The 23,812-nt window shown below is 59.0% G+C and overlaps 2 protein-coding genes and 2 long non-coding RNA genes across 8 annotated transcripts; 2 read left to right on the forward strand and 2 right to left on the reverse strand.

Annotated features, from left to right (window-relative positions):
* Positions 1-59: 59 nt before the first annotated feature.
* Positions 60-2,166, forward strand: LOC120600061 (uncharacterized). Its single transcript, XR_005652077.1, has 2 exons — positions 60-193; positions 1,201-2,166. It is a non-coding gene; the product is annotated as an uncharacterized LOC120600061 (long non-coding RNA).
* On the reverse strand, positions 1,256-17,344 carry LOC120600059 (proline-rich proteoglycan 2-like). 5 transcript variants are annotated; one of them, XM_039859305.1, is made up of 2 exons: positions 15,899-17,344; positions 1,256-1,803 (listed from the first exon to the last, which is right to left on the reverse strand). In XM_039859305.1, the coding sequence occupies exons 1-2, from the start codon at positions 16,478-16,480 to the stop codon at positions 1,744-1,746; spliced, it is 642 nt and encodes a 213-aa protein (XP_039715239.1). In that variant the 5' UTR covers positions 16,481-17,344; the 3' UTR covers positions 1,256-1,743. The 5 variants fall into 5 exon arrangements, 3 of the variants coding, with proteins under 3 accessions (XP_039715239.1, XP_039715240.1, XP_039715238.1); XR_005652075.1 differs by lacking the exon at positions 1,256-1,803 and adding an exon at positions 9,176-9,775; XR_005652074.1 differs by lacking the exon at positions 1,256-1,803 and adding an exon at positions 11,353-11,716.
* Positions 10,466-22,233, forward strand: LOC120600060 (uncharacterized). The gene is made up of 4 exons (XR_005652076.1): positions 10,466-10,516; positions 13,467-14,201; positions 21,321-21,446; positions 21,804-22,233. It is a non-coding gene; the product is annotated as an uncharacterized LOC120600060 (long non-coding RNA).
* ENPP7 (ectonucleotide pyrophosphatase/phosphodiesterase 7) lies at positions 17,426-23,346 on the reverse strand. The gene is given in 10 exon segments (XM_039859303.1): positions 17,426-17,727; positions 18,358-18,555; positions 18,934-19,169; positions 19,172-19,247; positions 19,250-19,335; positions 19,338-19,409; positions 19,412-19,562; positions 20,720-20,847; positions 22,090-22,363; positions 22,365-23,346. Coding segments are annotated over 10 exon segments (1,458 nt in total). The 5' UTR covers positions 22,407-23,346; the 3' UTR covers positions 17,426-17,532.
* Positions 23,347-23,812: the final 466 nt, after the last annotated feature.

Raw genomic sequence — 23,812 nt, forward strand, 5'->3', positions numbered from 1 at the left:
ATTCAAGTCGTGGAAGGTCTTTTAAGCGGCGTGGCGGAAACCACGAGTAATGTTGAGTGAATCAAGTGAACGAGGTGCGTGTATATGGCGTGGTCTCCACGGTGCAGAGATACCGAGATGGGTGTGCATGGGAAGGAGAGTAGAAAGAGGCGGTAAAGATTCCGAGGTGCCCTCGCTGAGGGGCGACATTAAAGTGAGTTTTTCTTTCCTTCTTCTCCTTGTCGATATTTGCCAAAGTTTCCGTAACGAGCGCACGTCAGCACACGGCGCTCCGTGGTCGGCCCTCCTGAGCCCGGGCGCTTAAATTCGGACAGGTGTCTGTCGGGGGGTCTTGTGACGAGCAGGCTTTTTGACGAAGAGGGAGAAAGAATGAGAAGGAAGAAAAGCAAAGAAGCACCGGTTGAGCTTTTCGAAATAGCGTTTTAAAAATAATCAGGAGCAAGGACCAAAGAAACCTGTCGCAGCTTAATAAAAGTCACGGCCGGTCGACTTCGTGCTCGTGAATTTTAATGCAGGAAAGGCAGCGTCATTGATGCCGGGCGGGACTGGACGAGCCAAGGACAGTGCGGTTGGAGCAGGGACCTGAACACACCTCTCCGAGAAATGGCTGACCGGTGGCGTGGGGGGCTCAGGCCCCGGGACCTCACACGTGTGCTATCTGTGTGTTTGGCTCCCTCACTCCAGTCCTGGGGAGAGCACCCAGCTCCCTTCGGGGTGCTGCCCCTCGCCCTCTCCACGCGGTTGTGCGTGTGTTAGGGTGGGCGTGGTCGTGGGTCCCGGTTGCTTAGGTGGCTCCGGGCCTGGGGACAGCCGAGACTCCAGCTGGGGTGGTCACACCCCTCCCCAGGCCTTTTGCCCGAGGACCCTGTGGGAGAGCCTTACTTCCTCTGAGGTCGCTAAATTGGAGGGCTGTCACCAAGCCCAGGCCCTGCACCTGGGATGGACGAGTCTCCTATAAGACCCTGAGATCAGCCCTCGGAGGGAGGCGGGGTCATTGGGAAAGAACAAAATATAGGGAAGAATAGAGAGAAACCTGGGCCAAGCCCAGAGCTTTGGGACCCGCCAGGGCTCTTCCTAGCAGGGACGTCCCCTTGGCAGCTCGAGCGAACCTGAGCTGGGTTTCTGCTCTTCCCATCAGCCCGAGACCATATTTTCTTGCAACTTCCCGTCAGCCATTCGTAAGACTTACTGATGTTCTAGGCCACGCAGAATATCGAATTCTGAAGCGGGGAGCCGTGCAGGCCCCGGACCAGCGTGTGCGGCAGGAGACTAACGAGAAAACAGCTGGCTGTGTGTCGGGAAAGAATCCAGGCGCGTCAGGAAGGCAGACCCGGGAGTGTCGACCTGCCCCGCTGAGGATGTTCGACCTCTGTGCTCATTAGCGGAACAGATGAAAACCGCACCTCGCAGGCGTAGACGGTGGGTGCAGCTCCGAAGACGGCCGATGCCCAGTGCTGGGGAGGATGCGGGGAAGCCACACCGCACACGCTCCCGCCGAGAACGCACAGCCGGGTCGGTCAGTTTGGGAATTAGTTTGTCAGTTTCTTAGGAGCTACAGACGCACTCACCATATGGCCCAGAGCCCCCCAGGTCTCTATCCAAGGGGGCTGGAAACGTATGTCCCAGCGGATCGTGTCCACGAAGGCTCATAGCAGCTTCAGTCATGACAGCCAGATGCCCGTCAGCTGGCCCGTGGATAAACTGATGAAAGCGACGAGGTGGACAGGCCTCCAGGTGTCCTGCTCAGTGGACGCAGCCAGACACAAAGTCGTACTTACTGCACGCCTCCATTTCTACGAAATTCTAAAAAACAAGAGACACAGGAAGCAGATCTGTGGTTGCCTGAGCCGGGGGAGGGGCGGGGATTAACTGCCAAAGGGCACATGGGGACTTTTTGGCAAGATACTCCCCACACTGGACAGGGTCGAAGTTCTAGAAATTTCCTTCACCGTATTCAGGATCTCCTTTGTCTCTCTCTCATGGGACAGTCATACAACAGGATGCTTTATTGCCATGAAAAAAATGTCGTAGAATTTTTTTTTCTTGTGGGCACACAGATATGTTTTGTTTTGTTTTTAAACTGATCGTAAAACTATATACCCAGAATGATTCTGTGTTAACCACACCTATGTCTGGAACTACAAAATACAAAAGTCTGGAAACACATTCGTGTAATTTTTGCTCGTTTTTAAAAATCGCGTCTGCTCAGTGCCCGTGTGTTGCTTACAGAAGGAAAAACCATAAAAGGTACTTGCAAAAAGCCCAGGGGCCCGCCATTCCGGTCTTTCCTCCATCGTCCTCTGTGTCCTAAAACCTAATCACGGTGGGGCTGTGCGACTGTCCACATTTACCCAAACTGGTGTGACCAGCGTTTAAAACGGGTGTATTTCACTGCATGCAAACTATACCCCAAACAGTCAGAAAACTAATAAAATCGGAGAAATCGGAATAAGCTCTGTGGAGGGTACCACTGCCCCCGTCGTGGCTGTGACCTCAAACTACTGTTACGTGGGAAGTCCTTCGGGGGAGGCTGGCAACCCGCAGGAGGCGGAAGAGGCAGTGACATCTTTCTCTAGACGAAGGAACATGAGGGTGGCTCTGCCCACCTGGATTTCAGACTTCCGGCGTCCAGAACCGTCATGGGATAAATTTCTGTTGCACCAAGCGGTGCAGGTTGTGGCGGTTTGTCACGGTTTGTCACGGTTTGTCACGGCAACACCTAGGATGCGAACGCACCCAATGTGAGGGACCCTCAGTGCTAACACCGGAAGGATCCTGAGCAAACAGGGAGGCCGGTCCGCTGGCACTTGAAAGAGCTGCCATGTTTTTTGAACCTCAGTCAAAACACGTGCGACAGCCCTGGCTCAGGTAGCGTTTTACGGTTTTCACACGTCGTGACTGGTCGTTTTTCTGCATGACGGTTTCCCCGTCTGTCTGTCCCTCTGGCGTCCTGCTTTGTGTCGCACTTGGGGCCTTCTGCCGAGGCCGGTCCTGGACGTGCCGAAGTAGGAATGGGGAGGGGGCCCTCGGTCTTCTCCGTAGTCCCGAGTGTCTCCGGGGGCGTGCGAGCCCGACACGACCCAGCCCGTCCTCCTTTAAAAAGAGATGCAGGCAGCCTGGCCCCTGGAGGATTACGCAGACGATCTGGCTTCCAGCTGGACCGTGCAGCCGGATGACAAAGTGCCAAGTGGTCCTCACCCTCCCAGTGCTTGTTCCCGAGCCGGATACACCGGTGCTTTCACTTAGGAAAGAAGCAGCGGACATCTGGGTGGCAGCAGGAGCCCAGAAGCCCACCCCGGGAAGGGGCGAGGCTTTCCCCGCTCGCTTCCATTTGCCTTCTGCCTCTGTTTCTTGTGGGACCAAACCGGCAGACCCACTGATTCCTAGCGGAGGGACAGCTGGAAAGAGCACACTGCCCTCCGCCGTCCAGACCCCGTCGTCACGGTACTGATGCAGGCACGGGGGTGGGGGTGCGGCGGGGGGCAGTGCTGGGCAGCGCCCCGAGCGCAGCTGTGGACACGCCCTTCTCCCCGGGCCCCTGGCGACCGACCTTGCTTCTGTAAAGTCAACAGCTGGAAGAAGCGCTTTTGTTCCGACCCAACCGGGGCCTTGACGGGGTTCACCCTGAGCGCTCCTGCCCTTCCCGCTCTGGTCAGTGGCGGGAGGAGTCCCAGGAAGCCCGGAGCCCCTCGCTCAGCCCCGGCGCCCAGGGTCCGGTGCCTGCAGACGCGGCCCCGGACGAAGCCTCTGGAAACACAAGTAGGAATTCTTTTCGAGCCTGCAATTTTTCAAGTTCACGTATTCAGAAATGTCTCTTGCCCTGAAGCTGGTGGTCAAGTGTCAGGATGGGGAGGCGGGACTGAGGAGGGATGGTGGGGGCTGCGGATCCTCCCGCTGTGGGCACAAGTGAGGGGACCAGTTTGCACGGTGGGGCTTGGGGCGGGGAGACCTACCTTTTCAAGCATCTTGTCTTGTATTTTCCTTACATGTTGCGTTGTTCATATATGTAAAAGTTATCTATGCTCAGTGTAAAAAAGTATTTTGTTTTTAATGTATATTTAAGGTATTTTAATGTATTTTTATGTATTGTGTTTTCTCTATATGTAAAAGTAACATATGCTCACGATAAAAATATGCGTATAGCCTGTCTTTTTTTGATGTTTTTTACATATTACGTTTTTCACGTATATAAAATAACCAATGCTCCTAGTAAAAATAGCTTGCAAAACTGAGATACGCCTTGATCATCCACTATCAAAATGAGAAGTTCGGCTTTGATTTTGGTTAAGTGCTTTAGAGTAAAATCAGCCCGGAACTGGAGGGCAACGTCACCTGTCCAGCTCGTGTCCCAGGTGGCCTACACCTACCTAGCCCGGCACACCTGCCCCCCGAGCCTCGGCTGGGCCGGGGAACCTTTCCTCACCGAAGACTCCACGCAGCCGGCGGGGGCTGCAGCTGGCCTGAGATGAAACTGTCTGGCCCAGGATGGAATGTCACCTGCTAACGCACAGTGGGGGTGCTGTCAGTGGGTGGCACAGTTTTGCCAGCCGAGGGCCGGGGCTAGAGCTCCGTGGGGGCAGGAGACAGGCCTTGGCTGTAAGGAGGTTCTCACAGTTGGTGGACGTTGATGATGAGGTTATGCCTGGATTTTTTAAGGTGGGGAGGGAGCTGAAGGGGGGTGGCGAGAGGGTGGGGTGTGGGATGGTGGGCCAGGAGACCCCGTTTTTGGAGCAAGACACTTGCTGACTGTGTTTGTTGGTTCCTGTCCGTGCTCGTTGGCCCCACAGGTGAGTTGGGGGGCTTTCCTGGAACTAAAGAGAAAAAGGCCGGTGGGTGGAAGCCTGGGTGACAAAGGGGACAGCTTCTGTTTCCCTCCTCTGGTCTTTGTCATTGTCCGGGGCTGACTTGGCCAGGCCCTGGTGTAAATCACAGACTTTTTAAGCACCTTGTGCTTCAGGCTGAAGGTCCTTTGAAAAAATCGTCCTGACTGGGCATTTTGCCTGTTCTTTTTCCTGCACAGCGAGACGTCCCACCTGCTTCCAGGTGGCCTTGCAATTTAAACCTGGAAATGCTAGAGCCTTTTCCGGCAGCCACTTCGGATGACTCGGTCGCTTTTCCACATCCTTCTTGCGTGCCCCGCTTTCTCGTTCTGCCGTGAAGCGGAACGTTTTCACATAATCCCAGGGAAGGATTTCAGCGTCCAGATCCCCAGAGGGCGCAACCCGGATGTCTGGGCTTCTTAGTGCAGCTGTGTGTGCAGCGTTAGGTACCCCGGACCCCCTGCCTGACCAGCTCACCCCCGCGTGCACGCGCGCGCGTGTGTGTACGGTCTCACACAATCCTGTGTACACAATTCCTCTGCATCCTGTGTACATGAAACAGACACTTCGTTGAAAAACGAAAACTGGTCTTTGTTAAACCACAAGTGCCGGGCACCCAGTAGGAGACAGGCCGTGGCCGGGCGCCGAGGGAACACGGGGACAGAGACAGAGCCACCGGCCTCAGACTCGCGGCCAGCGGGCTGAATTTGGTGGCTAGATGTGATGTGTGGGCCATGCAGAGCCCAAACCAGTTTTATAAAAAATTTAAATTGTGGTAAGATATACATAACATAAGCTTTGCCCTTTTAACCATTTTTAAGCGCCCAGCTCGGCGGCCTTAGGCACGTTCACATTGCTGTGTGGCTGTCACCGCCACCGTCTCCAGGATGTCCCCGCCTTCCCACACTGAAACTCTGTCCCCATCAAACAACAACTCCACACCCCCTGCCCCCAGGCCCTGACGGCCTTGACGATGCTAGGGACCTCCTCTGAGTGGATTCAGTATTTGTCCTTTTGTGACCGGCTGATTTCACGTAGCATAATGTCCTCAAGGTTCATTATGGCAGGCGTCAGAATTTCCTTCCTTTTTTCGGTTGAAAAACATTCTATTGTGTGGATGGACCACATATCCACTTCTCCATCAACGGACACTTGGGTGCCCCGCCCCTTGACCTCAGGAGTTGGCGGGCTGTGAACACAGGTGCACAAGCACCCAGCAGGGCTGTTAAATTCACCGAATTAGTTGTCAACGTTTAATAATTGGGAGATGTCGCCCCCCCCACTTCCCCACCCCCCGAGAATAGCCAGTGTTCAGCCTCCTGTGAAAAACAGGGAGGTCCAGCCACGCTGGCTGCTGTCCTTCGTGTCAGTGATCACTGGGGTGGGCAGGAGCCTGTCCTTACCCCGGGAGGGGGCGTCTTCTGGACCCCGAGACCGAAGGCTGGCCACCGCATGTTATTGTGCTCATGCCCTTGTTTCTCTTACAGCCGAGTTAAGAAAAAAGCAAACTACGTCAATTAACTGCGTCTCTATCAAAAGTGGAAAATAAAAAACAGGTGGTGAGGTCCCCACGTTTCGAGGAAAGAATATTCCTGCGTATTGAACATGCAAACAGGTAGGTCTGTGGGCAAAGATTTGTTTCATAGTGCGAGATAAACCAGCCCTTCTCTCGTCTGCTTCCCGCTGGTGTTTCGGGTGACGTCTGGTGGGGGTCCGGGCGTTCCGGGGTCCAGGAGGGGCTCGTCTCTATCATCTGGATAAGGACATAACTGCCCCCTCGGCAAAGCAGCTGCAGCAGGTTGAAGGGCGGCCTCCCGAGAGAGATGTTTAAATCCTAACCCTCAATACCGCTGACTGTGACCTTTTATGGCAAAACGGTGTTTACAGATGTGATTAGGGATCTGGAGATGAGATTGTCCTGGACTAGGGTGGCCCTAAACCCGATGACAAGTGTCCCTACAAGAGATAGAGGAAGAGACAGGCCACGTGGTGACGGAGGCAGAGACTGCCGTGAGCAGCCACCAGCCCCCAAACGGCGGGAAGGACACCCCCTTCCAGAGGGAGCGCGGCCCGCCCACACCTGGCTTTCAGGCTTCCGGCCTCCACAGCCGTGAGAGAATAAACCTGGGTTGTTTTCGGCCACCCAGTTGTGATACTTTGTTCCGAAGCCACAGGACACCCCCGCAGCAGGGAACTGGATGGGCCGTGCGGATGAAAGGGAAGCGTGTGGCCGTAACTTAAAGGTACGGCTTCGGCGGACACAAAATGCAGATGGCCTTTGGCTGCTCGTTGGCCTTGTGGTCAGAATCAGGGGACAGAGAGGCCCTGCCCGGTCCGCGTGACGGCGACGGGGTCCGTGCTCCCAAAGGCGCCGAAGCTCCACGGAACCCCCACTTTAACAGAGAGGAGAGTGGGCACAGAGAAGGTGCGACGCTTTGCCTGGGGTCTCACACGCTCGATGGCAGCACCGGACGTGGCATGAATGAAAAGAAAGAGCGAAACGAGGGTGGTGACGGTTTGTGGTCCCCACGTGGGTGACCGGTGACCGGCCACCGGACCCTACTGGGCGTGTCACCTTTAAGGACAACCGGTAGGTCCGAACAGCGTCTCTTTGCTGTCGGAACTTCGGCCCTTCGGAACGGGCCATCCTTCGCTCCGCGTGCTCGCCGGTCCTTCGAGTTTCTTTCTAGAACTGACCGACGCACGTTTAGTGTGGGGAAGACACGAACCCTCTAGTCAGCTCTGAGGAGCGGCCGCACCGAGAAACGAGCCACCCAGAGCAAACCCTGTCAGGGCTTTCTGGGGCGGATGCTCCCGCCGGGGCGCGGCCGGGGAGGGGTGCCCCCACTGGACAGAGCGCGGCCTTTCCGTCGTCGGGGCTGCACGTCACAGCGCTCCTGCCACCCTCCTCCCTGCTGCTTCCACCCAGGACGGGGCGCGCTCTGCGGCCGGTCTGCTCAGAAAGGCCACTTCCTGCGTTTGTCAACCTGCGATCACACGGTTGCTGGGGTCTGATGAGCGACAGGGCCGTTTCTCACACTGGGCCACCAGCCGTCCATTCACGGGGGTCGGGGTGACGCGCCAGAGCTGGGGCCCAGAGAAGCGTGGAGAAGTTTCCTGGTGCTCCCTGGAGGGTCCCCGTCTACCCTGCCCCCCGCTTCTCTGCTGCAGCGGCTCCAGCTCTGCTGGGAGTGGGGTGGGCCACCTCCGAGTGGAGACATGCCCAAGCTGCTCCTCCTGGCTCCCCTCACCAAGCCCATCCCGATGGGTCGCTGCCAGCAGCCTTCATGAGCCAACCGGAGGACTGCGGCGGCCCAGCAGACTGGGTCCTGCTGTTGTCGACACTTCGTGGCCTGAAACCCAGCCGCTATGCGGCCTTGCTGCTTTGCGTGTGTGTGCGTGTGCGTGCGTGTGCATGTACGTGTGGCGGGGGGACCAGAATCTGTTTTTTTAAATTGTACTAAAATACACACAAACATAACACTTACATTTCAGCTACCTCGAGTGTACAATTCGGTGGCATTTAGTACACCCCAGTGCCAGGCACCCACCACCTCTACCTAGTTCCAGAGCATTTCGTCACCGCAAAAGGAAATGTCGCCCCCGTTCCCCCTCCCCCAGCCCCTGGCCACCATCGACTGCTGTGTTTCTGAGGATTTGCCCATTCTGGATATTTCATGTACATGGAATTGTATGCTATGTGACCTTCTGCGTCTGGCTTCTTTCACTGAGCATGTTTTTGGGGTTCACACATGGTGTGGCCTGTGTCGGCGCCTCATTCCTTGTGTGGCTGAGGACTGTTCCGTTGTACGGATTTGTCACATTTCATCATCCACGCTTCTGTCGATGGCCGCTTGGGCCGGCTCTGCTTTCTGGCTGTTTCATAGTGGAACATTCGTGTACATGTTTTTGTCCGAATACCTATTTTCGGCGCTTTTGGGTCTGTACCCAGGCCAGGTGTTGCTGGATCATAAAGTCACTCTATATTTAACTGGTTGACAAACCACCAAACTGTTTTCCACAGCAGCTGCACCATTTTACACCCCCAGCAGCAATAAAGGAGGGTTCCAACTTTTCCACATCGCGGCCAACACTTGTTATTCAACTTAAAAAAATTTTATTGTAGTCATCCTGGAGGGGGGAAGCGCATCTCGTTGTGGTTTGGATTTGCATTTCCCTGATGACTAATGACACTGGTCTGTCCCCTGGGGCGTTTGCACAGCCTCCCTCACGTTTTTTCAACTCCTTCTGCAACAGCAGGTAAGTCACTCCGCCCTCTAAGCCTCTATCTTCATCTGTCCAAGAGGGATGTAAACTAGGCCCACGGTCTTTGAGCTGCTTTGTCCACGTAAAAGAATCATGTCCCTTTGGCATCTTTTCAGGTTGATATCTACTGGTTTTTTGGGGTTTTTTAATCATTAAGTTTACAAGGTTGTGAAGGATGCGATTTCTGGTGTATTGTAAAATCCAACGTTTGAAAGACAAAACCGGTTTCTCACTCTATTATACAAGCAAAACCTGACATTTTGTCCTGCTTCCGATGTCATCGAACGAGTCATATTTCTCGGTCAAAGACAAACCAAGCCAGCAAACCACTCGGCACCCCAAGATAAACCAAAACCACAGAACCCCCAAATGATAAAACCCTACTATTTCCTGTGAACCTCGATTCTAGTCCATAACGAGAATGTTAATCCTGACCTTTGTTCTTCCCATTATGTGTCCTGACCTGTAGGGTCAGCATAATCACAGGAAAAAGTGGCTGCTGTGCCCGCCCCTGCACAGACCAGTGTAAATTTGGTGACTTTGGTTCTCTCGCGATTTTTTTCCCTCTTTAAACACCTGATGGCTTTTCGTATTTGGTGAGCCGGTCCTGAGGTCTGCCTCCTCCGCCCTCTGCAGGAAAGCTTTCTTTCCCCGAGTGCATCTGCCTCCAGCCTTCTTTGGGCATTTCTCTGAAATATACCAAATGAAGTGTAAACGATGGAGCAATGTGACTCCCCCCAAATTCTTCTTGGGTCTTTTCTCGTCCCCCCCAACCCCAGCGGTCCTGTTTCACGTCTTCTGCTGAGTTTTATTTTAATAAAAACATTTTATGTTTGAAAGTAATCCAAAAGAATAAAAATTTAAAAAATTAAAATTTTTTAAAAAAGAAAGTAATCCACTAATCGCCCAAGCACGTGTCGGCAACAAAACATGGACATAATTTAAATTTAAAATGTTTTATTTCCTGTGACTCTGAGACTCTCAGTATTTAAAAAAATTCTGGATTGAAAGTTGATGCTGTTAATGAATCGATTAAGCCAACATAGACATCTTAGAGTTCCGGTCCGTATGGATCTCATGTGTGCATAACATTTAGGCGGTTGACATACGACGCTGTGAGTTTTCAGGCCGTTCGTGAGTCAGCGGATGAATTTCATCTGAGCTGCGGTTCCGAGCGAATTCCATCCCTATTTTGCATAATTTTTATTGGCACAGACTATGAGACAACTTGTTTATATAAATTCACACACGGTAACGGGATAGTTTCATTAAAGCTGTGCCGCTTGCTCCACGTTTTGAATTTCTTTGGCGATTTAAACCCAAAGCCCCTCGGCGACTTAGCACCAAAAAAAAAAAAAAAAAAAAAAAAAGCAGAAGCGGGATCAGGTTCCCCGGAGGAAGGGAAGGGTCCCGGCCTCCGCACTTAGTATGTAGGTGGCCCGGTCCCTTTCCTGACCCCAGGTCCCCACGTGTCCCCGCGCGAGATGGGGGCCGGGGGGGCGACCTTGGGACGCCCGGTATGGATTAGGGGACGGCGGCGTCCCTGAGATGGGGGGTTGTCCCAAGGCCCGGCCCCATGAATGCCCTACCCTGGAACGCGTCGGTGGCCGGGACACGGTCACCCTCGGACCCCTGCACCTGGCCAGCTGCGCATTCGCCCGGAGGGAGCCAGGGGCCTCGGGGGTGCGAGCGCCAGCGCTTCCGGTGGATGCGAAGTGGGGGGCTGGGGGGCTGCGCTTACGGTTCCTTTGGGAGGGGCATGGACCCCGGTGCGGCCCCGCAGCGGGCTGCGCCAGCCAGCGCAGTAGCCGGGGGGCCGGTTCCCCGCGCGCATCCTCCGAGTCGGGTCCCGAGTGGGTGCGGGGCGCGTGTGTGCGCTGTGCGTGTGTCTGTGGACTGTGGAGTGGATTCGTGGCGAGTGCACGTACATGGCATGTGTTTTGTGTGTATATGGTGCGTGTGGGATGTGCTATGCGCAGTGTACGTGTGACATGAGTGTGCAGCGTGAGTGTGAGGCGCGTGTGCCGCATGCGGGGTTTCGTGTCCTGTCCCTCCTGAGACCTCAGCTCTGCTCACGAGGACCGCGTGGCTGGCAGCCTGCGGCACGGGAACTTGGGGCGGTAACCCAGAGCGATCTCGCAGCAGGTAACCATGGCAACAGATGCTCTTGCCCCCTGCCCCCCCACCCCCCTTGCCGGGGTGGGTGTGCGCTGCCGCGGGTGTGCTCCAGGGCCGGTGTGCGCCGTGCACCTCCGACCGTGGGCATAGGGGAGGGGCGGCGCGAGTAGGGGCTCACTCCGGGGTCCGGATGCACTGCCCTCCTCGATCCTTGCTGCTTGCCTGAGGCACCCGGTATCCCCCTGGGGCCTCTGTGGGCCGCGGTTGGGGGCCCAATGATTCCTGCTGTCCGCCTCCCAGCCAGTGGAGGCTCAAAGCACTTACTGCTACTGGGCGACGAGGCGCTGCAAGGCAGTGGGCCCTCAGGGTCCTGCTCGCTGGAGAGGAGGCTGCGGATTCTAAAGATGGCCTGGACCACGCTGCCAGCACAGTGGTCTGGTTGTATGACCCGGTTCGACACGGGCTCGTCCGCAGTGGAGAGGATAGGACAGGGGCCAGCAGCTCACTGGCTTCTGGAAAGAACAGATTTACTAGCCTTAGCGAGTAGAACCTCTGTGGGGAAGGGCTGGCCAGGCTCCAGGGGACAGAACTTGGACATACCTGTGCTCCCCGCCCACTTCCACCCAGAGCCAGCCCGTGGGTGACACTGTCTCAATTCTTACCCAGTTAAACATGAGGAGGTTGGGCTAGTCTAGTTTTCACTCACTCATTCATTCAAATCTTTATCAAGTGCAGTAATTCTCAGGTGTGGTTCCTGGACCAGCAGCATCAGAATCACCTCACTTGGGCTCCATCTGGCCGAGGAAACGTCCACACTCCTTGAGCAACTTCCCCAAGGCTGGTCTGAGGGGATTACAGCCACCTCAGAAGCTGGACGAACGGGAGGGTCTGAATCCCTCTCTGCTTCCGAAGCTGCCTGAGAAAGGCTTCAAGGGGTGTGAGGACCCCAAGGACACCGTCTCCTGGTGACAGCAGGCAGGGCTGGCTGTAAAGGGGGTAAGGGGACAAAGTCCTGACAAGGGGACCTTCGCCGTCCCGGTCATACACGCTGCCACACGTGAAGCACCCAGCCCACATGGAGATGTTTCACGCGTCACTGCCAGCCCCTGGACTGGCCGGCTCCGGCGAAGGCCTGCAGCTGACGGTTGTGCGCGGCTGACGTGCCAGTGTGCCTCCCCCCCCGGTCATCTCTGTGTGGCGCCGGAGTGTGCTGCACTGCCTCGTTCCAGCTGCGGGGTTCTCCACACTCCGCTGCAGTGGGGCGGATGGCGACAGGAGCTTTGTACCGTGAAATGCAGCGTCAGTTTTCAGCAGAGCGAGAGGCCAGGCGGGGAGCAGAGCGCCCGCAATGCAGCGTATGCGCAGAGAGGCCCGGGCCAGCGTTCGGGAGGCCAGCGCTGCCCTCCAGAAGCTCCCCAGGGTGACCATGTGGTTGGAAGGGAGGGGAGGCCGGCCTGGGCAACCTCCAGCAGGCTCGCCACCGGCCAAACCCCTTTACACATGTCGTCATGTCCACCAGACACCCCACTATTACTTGGTCACCGTTTTTCTTTAAATCACCTCATTCCCTTCACTTAATTTGACAAGGAAAAAGTTTAAAGTAACAGATGTGAATGGAAAATCGGTAGCGTTCGCCCCAACCTGGAGGCCAGGCGCACCGATGCGACGGAAAGGCAAGAGCGAACGAAGCCGCGGTGACATTTCATCCAGAGCTCTGCGCCTGGGCCCTTCTCTGCGGGAGAAACGAGAGGAGGAGCAGGTGGACGGACAGGGCCGTGCGCCCCCGTCTCGCCGCTCCGGACCCTGTCGTCTGTAGCTCGCAAGCGGAGCGCACGGGCCTTCCGCGGGCCAGCACCCGCTCTAAGCAGTTTGCAGACGTTAACGCCTTTACTCCCGAGACGGGGCCCGCTACCGTTCCCCATGTTACAAGTGAGGGAACTGAGGCCCAGAGAGGTTAGCAACTTGCCTAGGGCTGCAGAGCGTTGAGTTAGTGGGAGCTGGGCCGGAGCCCGGCCATGCGCTCGGGGTAGCACCTATCACACGTTCAACCCCGCGGCTGCACAAATGGGAAACCCTCTCCTCGCAGGCGTGCAGCCCACCTCAGCTCCTGTGTTCCTGACACTGGAAGCTCCTCCAGTGAGTCAGTCAACCAAAGGGACTTTTGGGGGGTCACTTGTGACGCCAGACATCTAGGCTGGCAGAATAGTTAATGTGGGATGGACCAGATTCTTTCTCTCTCTTCTGTTTGAAAAGCCTGTTGAGAACGACCCTCAGCCCCTCCGTGGGCCCAGTACCCGGAAGGCAGACATGGAAGCGCGGGCTCTCAGCACAAGGCTGGGTGTCTTTTGGAGACTTGGGGGTCATGATGGTGACCCCGGCACCTCTGAGCACTCACCACTTCTCCTTGTGTAACTCACCTGGCCCCCTCCAACCAGGTAAGGCTGACTGCGGAAGGCCAAGGACGGATTTGGGCCTGTCGGTCAGACGCCTGGGCAGGGTACCTCTGGGTACCCTGCAGGCAGTGGGGTGGGGCACTGCTGGGTGAGGGCCTGGGGGCCACAGGGCCTTTCAGGCTGACAGGTCCCAGCGTGGGGCTGCTGCTTAGACAGCTGTGGAGGGCAGGCTGGGACGGGTCTACCCTTTCTTGAGAGTTCTCCAGGGGTGTGTTTTATGTCTAGATGCTCGAGACAGACATACATGACCCCTCTCCTTCCCCCCGTCCACCAGTGGCGGTCTACTATTTGCCAGATGGACCTCTAGTCGCAAGGAGAAGCCAGAGGTCCAGGGAGGAGGGCTGGTTCACGGGGAGGAACAGGCAGACCCCCGGGAGAGCCACCCTCCAAGGGAGTGTCTCGAATTGTTGGGCTGGGTTTGTCGGGAGCTGCATTTGACGAGCTCAGCACTTCTGCCTGCAGGGCTTCAATCCCCATGGCTGCCATGGATGCAGCCCCTGCCGGCTGCGACACCCTGAAGTAACCTCGTCATCCCATCCTTCAGGTGAGGAGGCCGAGGCTCGGGAGGTTAACTGCCACCGAGGCCACAGTTGGTGGTGGGGACAGACTGGAGCAGAGGTTGTGCTGACCCCGAAGCCCATGCCCTTAAAAAGTGGTCTTGAATGCGTTGTCCTTGAAGTGGCTCAGGACCCACAGTGTCCAGGGAACAAGGTGGCGGACAGCACCCCTTCTGTTCTGGCCTGGCCATCCAGTCCCCTCTCTGGAGCCAGTCAATGCCCTCTCTTTCTTGAGAGTTCTTCAGGAGTGTTTTATGTCTAGATGCTCAAGACAGACACACACACACACACACACACACACACACACACACACACACACACATACACACACACACACCTCTCTGCCCACCAGCGTGGTTCGCCATGCGCTCACCATGGCTTGCCGGCCACCAGCGTGGCTTAGAGTCCGTGCGCCATCGTCTAGGTCCCCCTCCACCCTCCCTCCACACCTTTCCCTTTCTAATGGGAAGCCCGCCCTTCCTGCGCCTCTCCCCTGCGTCCACCCAGCCACCAGAGTGAACGGTTCCCCTGTGCTTGTTGGCGGCCTCAAGCATTAGGAACTTACTACACACTGGGGCCAACTGGTAAGACCCTAAGAAAACGCAGGCTTTAGAGAAAAAGGATGGCACCCACGTCGGCCACTGTGACTTCCTAAGGACCAGGTTTGTCCTCTATTCCCATTGGGGCGACCACAGCCTGAGAGCAGGAGCCAGCCAGACCCCCGCCGCCTGCCGCGGCCCCCTCCGTGGTGGAGGTCGTTGTGGGGGGCAGGGTCGGGGCGGCTCTCCCCCCGCGGGCTGCGCCTCCCGGCGCAGAGCTCCCGCGCGCCCCCGCGTGGCCACGGATGGCGGCGCCGCCCGTGGGACCGGTTCCGCGGAGGGAGCGGGAGGGGCCGGAAGGAGTGGGGGGCCGAGCGGGTCTGAGCACCGTGGACCCGTTAGCCCGCCTGTGCGTTCGCAGACTTGAACCTGGGCAGGGGCCTTACCGCCAGCACCATGAGGACCAAGCATGGGCTGGGGCTGGGGGGACACTGAGGCATGCGGTGCACGTCCCTCCCAGTCGGCTGGGGACACAAGGCCCATCTGTGTCCAGCCCAGCAAGAGAGCGGGCTCAGGGCCTTCTGTGTAGCTTCCAGAAGCTTCCTGGAGGAGGTGGGTCTGGAAGAAGGCGTAGGAGTTGGTTGGGAAGACGGGGCGGGGCAGAGGGGTCTGTGGAGTGACAGGAAGCATAGGTATGAGGTCGTGGTGGGGAGGGCCGGGCTGGCTGGTGGCAGACAGGGAGGTCAGGGCCACAGTGACAAGGCGTGGGCCTGTGGTTCCTGCCTTACCTGGACCAGGGTTGCCCAGGGCGGGGCTGGGGACAAGTAAGGGGGGAATGATTGGGGCCTCAGACCCCTCAGGGCTGGGAGGGAGGGTGGGCCGGGCCGCTTTTCCGGGGAGGGCACGCACACTGCAGACCCAGAGGGAGGAGCGCCTGACCGTGCCGAGTCTCCCCGACACTGCCTGCTCCCCCCTGGGTAAGGAGGGCTCTGCTAAGTCACGCGGGGACTTCGGGCACGGCCTTTGGAGTGGAGAAACCGGCCCGCAGGACAGCGGCCCAGTTCCAAACCGGCTTCACCAGCCGTGATGAGAAGCCCAGCGCGGACTTTACCGTCAGGCTCTGTGCGCTGTGCGGGCACAGTTACCTGCGTGACAGTGCCTCCCGGGACCTCGCGCTGGGAGCTTGAGATTGGCTGTGGGGGGAGCGTTCGCACCACGGCAGCGGGCAGGGGCTGCACATCGGGGCTTTTTGTCCTTTTCGGTCTGGAGGGTGGGTTGGCCGGCGCACCACCGCAGCTGTCCCTCCGGGAACCCCGAGAATGGGTTCGCGTGGTCTCCCCTTTATGCTGCGTTTCCCGTGAAGTCTGAACGGTGACGTTCGCTGAGCCCGCCTCTCGGTTTTCGGGAGAACCAGTGGTTGACGGACGGGTTTGTAGACTGAGGGTCAGCGACATCTTATTACGTCCCTTCCTTGTGATGGGCCTCGCCTCGAGGGCCTGGCCCGCACCCCCAAAGGGCAGCGAGCTAGTGGTGTGGTCTGGGTCACTGGTGATGAGACACAGCTCTGCCCCTTTCGGTGCCCCTGGACTAGCCGGCTGACCGCTCGGCTCCGGCACCTCGTCTGAGTAAGAGGGCTGGGTTGGCCAAAACGATCTTTCTGGTCTCGTCCCGCTCTGCTGCGTGGTGGCTCTGCCATGTCCATGAGCACCTCCCGCCACCACATACATCTCTGTCACTCAAGAGTGCCGTGGTGACTCAGCTCTTCTCAGTCTATGCGGTCCCCACCCTCCTCACGGCTCAGTAAGCGGCTCCGTCCCCCACGGGGCGGCCGAGGCCCTGAGCCTCAGACCCGCCTTCGTTCCTCCCGTTCCTTCACGCTCGCTCACGAGCCCGCCACAAACCGTGAAAGCCAGGCCCCTTAAAGGTCACTTGAATCTGTGCATTTTTCACGATCTCCACCTGCCACCAAGGTGTCCTGCTGGAACCCCAGGTGACCTTCCAACTGGCTGTACCTGTTCCATTCGCGAGCTTCTGCCCGGCGGTTAGCACGTTCATGTGCTCATCCACGCCAGAGCACCTCATGTCCTCGCGTCACTCGGCTGGGGGTCCCCATTGCCTGTGGGGCAGCCTCCCGACTCCGTCCCTGCGCCCAGCCTCTCACACCAGCCTCCAAGAACAGCAGCCTTCTTCTCCTCCAGAAACATCGGCAGCCGGTCCCCCCGCAGGGCCCCGCACTTGCTCTCCCCCGCCTGGAACCTCGTCCCCCAGGGCGTGGCGTGGCCGGCTCATGGTCATCATTCAGGTCTCACTGCAAATCCACCTGCTCAGAGGCCCCGTTCTCGGCCAGGCCCCCTGGCCCTGCCCCTCAGCCAATGTTCCCTTTGTATCCTCTGCTTTCCCGGCCCCCAAATGGCAAATTCTGGGGTGTAGGGCCCAGGTTTCTGGCTCACCATGTACCCCAGAGCCCAGACCAGCGCCCGACACCGAGCAGGGTCCCACTCTGTAGTTCTAGAAGAAACGAATGACTTGCTTCTGCTTTGGCCGGAGGGCTGGCGTCACAGGGCAGAAATGAGGGGCTATCCCCCAGCAAGCCGAGTCCTCTGAGTTCCCCCCTTCCCGTGTTCCAGGAGCCCCCGCCCCCAAGCTTTCCCCACCCCCATATACACCACTGCTTCTGAGTTGTTCCCAGCAGGAGGGGAGGAGGCTGGGCGGGTGGGTCCTATCTGGGCTCCACGCCCGGCAGAGACAGGACGGGCCTGCACGTCCTGAGGACTGTCCTCTATGGCGGGGTGGGCCCAGGGTGATGGGGGGTCACCATGCTGGAGCACAGGCAGCGTGGCCTCACCCTCCCCTCCCCTCCCCTCCCAGGCCTCTGACCTAGAGTGATGGGCATTATGCCGCCTTGGCCAGAAGAACTGCAGCCACCAGCTGTCCCGTCACTAAGGGCAGCAGCCGCCATGCGAGAGGGCAGACCCTAAGGGAAAGCAGAGGATCCAGTGAGGGAGGGGAGTGGGAGCACGTCACTCACCCCAACTCCCTGGTGCTGGGCACCATGCCCCAAAACGCCCCCACGAGCCCCCTGAATTCCTCTCGGCCCCCTCCTTGTCCACCTGCCCCGCCGCACTGGCCTCCCTGTGCTCGTCCAGCACGGCCCCTCACAGCCCCTGCTCAGCCAGCCTGCCGGCCTCCAGCCAGGCTCCCACTGGGGTCCACCACTTCTCAGCTCCGGAGATGGGTCGGGGTCAGGGTGGAGAGGAGATGCGGGGGCTGGCAGAGGATGACTCCGGGAAGGAGCCGCTCACGTGGCCGTGTGGGGGCACGCAGGTTCCATGGGACCAGGAGCCCAGAGAGACACTTCATACGAAGTCAGCACCTGGGCAGACTGCCGGCTGCTCCGGCCCTCAGCCTCCCCATCTTGAATGTGTTCGCGTCCACCTGTCCACCCTCCTGCACTGCCGACGTGCACACTGCACGGAGTCAGGTGTCCTGGGAGTGTCAGGGACGTGAACCGCTCCCAGGAGGCAGCCACGTGCGGGGCTGGAGGGGCACACCCACCCGCAGCCACCTGGCATCACAATGAGCGCAGGCCGGGGGCGCTGCCCACCTGAGGGGGTGTGGGCAGCGGGGCGCCGAGGTGGCTGTCGCTGGCCTCGGGCACGAGGCCCAGCAGTTTGCACATGAGCTTGTACACGTGGACATTCTCGAAAGGCTCTACCTCCAGGCCCCTCCGAAAGCTGGGGCCCACCGCCCCGAAGGTGGTCTTCGTGTCCAGGATCTCGTTGTCGAACTGCACGTTCAGTCTCTGTGGGGGGACGGTCCTGAGTCCCCCCGGGACTGCCAGCCCACTGCCTTCTCTGCCAGCACCCCCTACAACACCCTCCCCCAGGTGCTGGAGTTCAAACATGGGGCAGGGGGATTCTGAGCCTTAAAAGGTCTGTGGCATAAAGACAGAGCCTCTGCAAAGACCCTGTGACCTAAACGGAGACCCCAGGAAACAGGATGGAGCTGTCACACGTACATGCACACACTCCTAGTGCATAGTGATGGTTGCGTCCCTTTTGTGGCAAATGCCCCTCAAGTTGGGGACTAGCTAGAAACAGGGGGTGCTTTTAGAGAGATGGAAAGAAACCAGCAGCCCAGAGAAGGAGCCCCTTCAGCGTGCGCCCCATGGGCAACTCACCCCGTGGATGACGTAGCCGGGGTCGCTGTACGTGAGCAGGGCGGTGACCCTGTGGTTCCCGGCGTAGCGGAGGGACTGCGGGAAGGACCCCTTCTTGTAGACGTGGAGTCTGGGGTGGGCGTCCTTGAGGACCCCGTGCACCTTCTCCAGCATCCCCTCCTTGGGGAGCAGCATGCCGTTTGGTCCATCGTCTAGGAGCTCGAACTCGATGTCCTCAAAGCTGAAGCTGGGGACCCGTGGCACTCCGCCAAGTCGCCGGCGTGCTTGTCGATGGTGCTCATGCTGTGGTCGGACGTGGTGACCCGGTCCCGTCGAGGCTGCTCTCCAGGCCGCTGGGCCTGATGCTGTCCCGGAGGTAGCCCGCCGCCCCGTCCACCCGCATCACCATCTCCTTCCCCTCCTGGACTCGGGGCCGTACTTGTAGCCCGTGGAGTCTGGTTCCCCAAGGCAGAGGGTGGCCAGGCCCGGGTCCTCTCTGTGAGCCGCGTCATCACGGTGTCGGTGTGGGATCGCCCCTCCTTCTCGTCTCTGCAGTTGTGCAGGACACTTTCCTTCCAGCTCGGTGTCACGGCCATGGCTTGGTAGGTGACATTCCCGCCAGGGTAGAAGAAGGAGCCAGTCCTTAAGCCCTGCCAGGGAAGGCGGCGTTAATGCCACCGCACTGCTCCCCACCTTGCTCCCTGCTTGTCCCACGTCCGCTAGCACGTGGCCCCCTCCTGCCTGCTTCTCTGTGTCCCACTTGCTCCTGCCCCTAACTGCCGCCACCAGCCTCTTTATTTTCGAAAGGCCTTTAATAACTGTTCTCTTGGGGCTGATGACGATGTAATGGAGGAGAGCACAGGTGCCTGGACTCAGCACTGAGACGGTGGATATACAAGTGTCCCCAGATAAGCAGTGTCCTCATCGCCACCGTGGCCCCAGGCCCCTGGAGGGCACCCCCGCTTCTGGCCTGCAGCCCCGCCTCTCCCGGCCGTATTCGTCCAGGTGTGCGTCTTCAGCCCTCGACCCACATTCCATCGCCTGCCCTTCCAGCCTTCAATGGGGTCATCTGCCCACCTTTCCATAAACCGACCGCTACTTCATTTACGGATTCACCTGCCCTTCCGACCAGCTGTCTGCGCATGCCCCGCCGCCGGCCACGGCCCCAGGCCGCTCCGTTTAGACGGACGCAGGAGAGCCAAGCTCTCGGCTTCGGCTTCCCCGCGAGTGGGCCCGGCGTCTGGGGAGCTCCTTCCGCAGCGAGGGGACTCAGACTTGACTTTGCTGACTGAACGCCACACCTCCGGGGCCCGGAAGCCCCCAGAGCATTGCAGGGTGGTGGGCTTCTTGGGCCGACGCTCCCACGCACCTTGCTTTATCTTTGCCCCTGAGAAGTTGGCGGCCCCGGCCCGAGAGGCTTGCGGGAGGGGAAAGGGACAGGGCTGTTTTGCTGCTACGCGCCTCTTTGTTGAGTTATTTCCCCTGTGTGAGCCTCCCACCCCCACCCCCAGTGCCAGAGGGTCCAGAGGTGCAGCTTCCTCCCTGATTGGGAGGACGAAGGACCCCTCTTGTCCCAGGGCTCCCAGGAGGGCCCCGCCGGGCTGTGTCACTCGCCGTCAGATCCTCATGGGCGCCCAGCGCCCCCTCCCTTGGGACCCCAAGTAATACCCCTCTGTGTCACAAACCCGGGGACTCCCGAGGTGGGGAATGAGTCTGCCGAGGGGCTCCCAGGGTCACGGCCTTTCTCGGCCAGGTCCCCCTCTACCTGACCGGCCTGCTGTCCCCGTGGGTGTGGGAGCTGCTTTACCTGCCTCTGGGCGGTGATCCAGATGGGCACGCTGCCATGGTCCCACCACCTCTGGATGCCCAGCGTGGCGTGGCAGGGCCGCTTCACCCCGCTGGCCGTGTCGTTGTACATGTTCTCGATGTATTTGCCTGCAGGGGGCGGGGGTAGGAGGGCGGGAAGCAGCCGCGCAGAGGGGACTGGGGGCAGGCTGTGTCACCGGGGGCCGGCGGGCTGGGGGTCGCAGTCGCAGGCCCGTGTTCTCTGACCCGGTGGCCCCGCCTCCGCGTGCAGCAGTGCATCCTGCAGCTAACGTGCAGGGTGCTCACGTACACGCCTGCGAGGACGTCGCCTGCAGCCTCGCTGGTTTTGCAAAAGATCAAGAGCAACCTGGGTGGCTCTCGGGAGGCAAATAAACTAGGGTCCGGCCGTAAAATAGGACCCTGGGCAGGAATTTAAATGAACCGAGTGGACATTCGTTTTCTGCGTGGGAGAGCACGCGCGTGATGTCAGAAGGGAAGGGGGCGGGGCTGTGGTGAGTATGTCCCGCCTCCCCCTCCCCATCTGCGATAAATTAAGGGAAAAGGTGCCATGAGAACCGGGTGCCGCCATCTGTGTCTGTCAGGGGCCGTGGTCACAGAAACGCTGGAGTGGGCGTGGCCATTGGCCCGAATGGCACCCCCAAAGCCGTGCCACCCCGAGCCCTGGAGTGTGACATCATCTGGAAGTGGGATCACCGCAGATGTAACCGGTTAGATTAAGATGAGGGTATTCTGCGTGGGGGAGGGGGGTGGCTTTAATCCACTAACAGGTGTCCTTACAAAAAGAGAGACACACTGGGGAGATGGCCGGCCATGTGACAAGGGGGTGGCGACTGGAGTAATTCAGCCATCAGCCAAGGAAGCCTGGGCCCCCAGAAGCTGGGAGAGGCAGGAAGGACTCTCCCTTGGAGCCCCCCAAGGGAGCCAGGACCGGCGACACCTGGATTTTCGTTCAAGGGCAGCTGGGGGCAGGGGCAGGCGAGCCTCAGGCTCATATCTCGCACCTTTCTGAACCCCAGGCTCATATCTCGACCTTTCTGAATCCCAGCCACACTCACCTCCTCCAGAAGCCCTCCTGGGTCGCCACCCTGGCCGTGGTCACCATTTAAAATGAGATCACGGCTGTATTTATTTGCCCGGCCTGTTGCCACCTACGGCAAGGGTTGCTGACATCCCCGTGGCCGTGCCAGGTCTCTCCAGTGAGTGTCCCCTCTGTGTCTCTCCTTTGTCCTTGCACGGTGCCCCATGGGACAGGGCTGTGTGCACGCACTGGGGTTCTTTCTGGGTTTCCCCGGTTTCTCAGCACCCCTCCTCCCACCTCACCACCAAGACCCTCCTGAGGCTAACACTCACCAGTGACCAGGGTGAAGTGGCAGGGGCCGGTCATGGTGACAAAGGCCGGGGTCATATAGTGAGCTTTCACCCCATCACGTGCCTTGGCGTCCAGGTTGGGAGTGCTCCCGTCCAGGTTGGGAGTGCTCCCGTCCAGGTTGGGAGTGCTCCCGTCCAGGCTGGCATTGCTCCTGTCCTGGTCGTCGTTCCAGTGGAAGCCGTCGAGAGACACCAGGAGCAGCTTGTTCCAGGAGCCCTGCTGGTGGACGGGCACCCCAGCCCCTGGAGCCAGGAGGTGTGGCCAGAGCCACAGCCAGCAGGATGGCTGAGCGTCTCATGACGGCTTCTCCAGACAAGCGCCCGGGCTGGTCCCTGCAGGGGAGCAGAGCAAAGTCCCAGGGTCACCCAGTCGATCTCATCCTGTGCGTCTTTCAAAACGATACTGAGCACGTACCTGAGTGAAAGAAAGAGGTCCCTGGTCGCCCGTGTCTGTGCCACCCCTGGCCCAGCCCCCATGAGGCACCTGCCTTTATTACCAGCTGAGCTCTCTGAGCTCCATGCTCCTCCCACCTCGTGCCATGTCCTCCCTGGGGAGGGCGGGGACCAGTGCCAGAAGGCTTGGAGAACAGAAGGGGGCCGCTCCATCGGGATAGCCTGTGTCCCCACGCTGGTCTCATAGCATCTCTTGGTCCCTGTGCCCTGTTCGCTCTGACCCCGGAGCACCCGGGGAGGCCTTTGGGGTACCTGCGCCTCAGGCCTGCATGGGCCAGGCCTGTGGGGGTGGGCTTCCCATGGTCCGGGAGCTCAGGGCCCACAGCTCAGCCCAAGGCTGGCATTGTCCAGGGGAGTCCCAGCCTGAGTGGGTGCCTCTTCCCCTCCCTGGGGCCTCCGGGTCACCGGGGCCAGAGCGCCAACCCCATAGCTCACATTAGTGCCTGCCCTGTGGGTCCTCAGAGGCCCACGGGCGTGGACGGTCTCGTCTGATGGACTTCGGCACCGAGGTGATCATAACACGGGGCTCCCTTGTCACCCTGTGCTCATGGGGGCGGGGGTGGGGAGCGTGGGAGAAGGACCCTGAGTCCAGTGTGCATTTCTCTCACTGTGCCCATCTGTCTCTGCCTCTCCCTATGAAGCCCACTCTGTGCGTCAGGCACTGTGCTAAGTTCTGGGGACACCCAGGGTCCGAGACAGACATGTTCTTGCTTTCATTCTGGTTGAGGACGCACAAAAGAAAACGAAGAAACAAGTAAAACAGTAAAATAGAGTCGTCCAAAAGAAATAAAGCAGGGAGATGAGACGGGGCGTCTGGCAGGGGACGCGGCGGCCCCCACTGGCGGATCTCCCGAGAGATTGATGGGAGAGGGGGCGATTCTGAGGTCCCGCAGGCTGGAGTTGGGGTTGGGGTGCGAGAGGCGGCGCCCGGTGGATCACATTCCTGGAGCAGTGCGAGGTTGGGGGGCGAGGTGGGGGGCTGCGAGGTTTAATCAAGGGTAAGCGACTCTCATCCCGGCTGTGAAAACAGCCCCAGGTTGAAGCGGAGTCTGTAGAGATGTGAGGTGCTGGGAGGAGGAGGGTGACTGCTGAGCAGGAGGAGGTGGTGCTTCACGACAGTTGGAGGATTGGGGGTGCCAGGCCTGCCTGGAGGAAATCGCTGAACAGAGACAAAATCAGGAAGACCGCCGGTTCCCGCCTGAGCAGCTGGGGGATGGCGCAGCCTGTGAGCGGAGGTCAGCGGGGAGGTCAC

This window comes from Pteropus medius, unplaced genomic scaffold (genome assembly GCF_902729225.1).
Source record: "Pteropus medius unplaced genomic scaffold, Ma_sr-lr_union100, whole genome shotgun sequence".
Lineage (NCBI taxonomy): Eukaryota > Metazoa > Chordata > Mammalia > Chiroptera > Pteropodidae > Pteropus > Pteropus medius.

Coding starts and splice junctions, on each gene's coding strand:
- LOC120600059 (XM_039859304.1), bottom strand. CDS start 16,480: ATGTATGTGGTGGCGGGAGGTGCTCATGGACATGGCAGAGCCACCACG. Junction 15,372..15,898: donor CGGGAGGCACTGTCACGCAG/GTAACTGTGCCC, acceptor GCCTTCTTCCAG/ACCCACCTCCTCCAGGAAGC.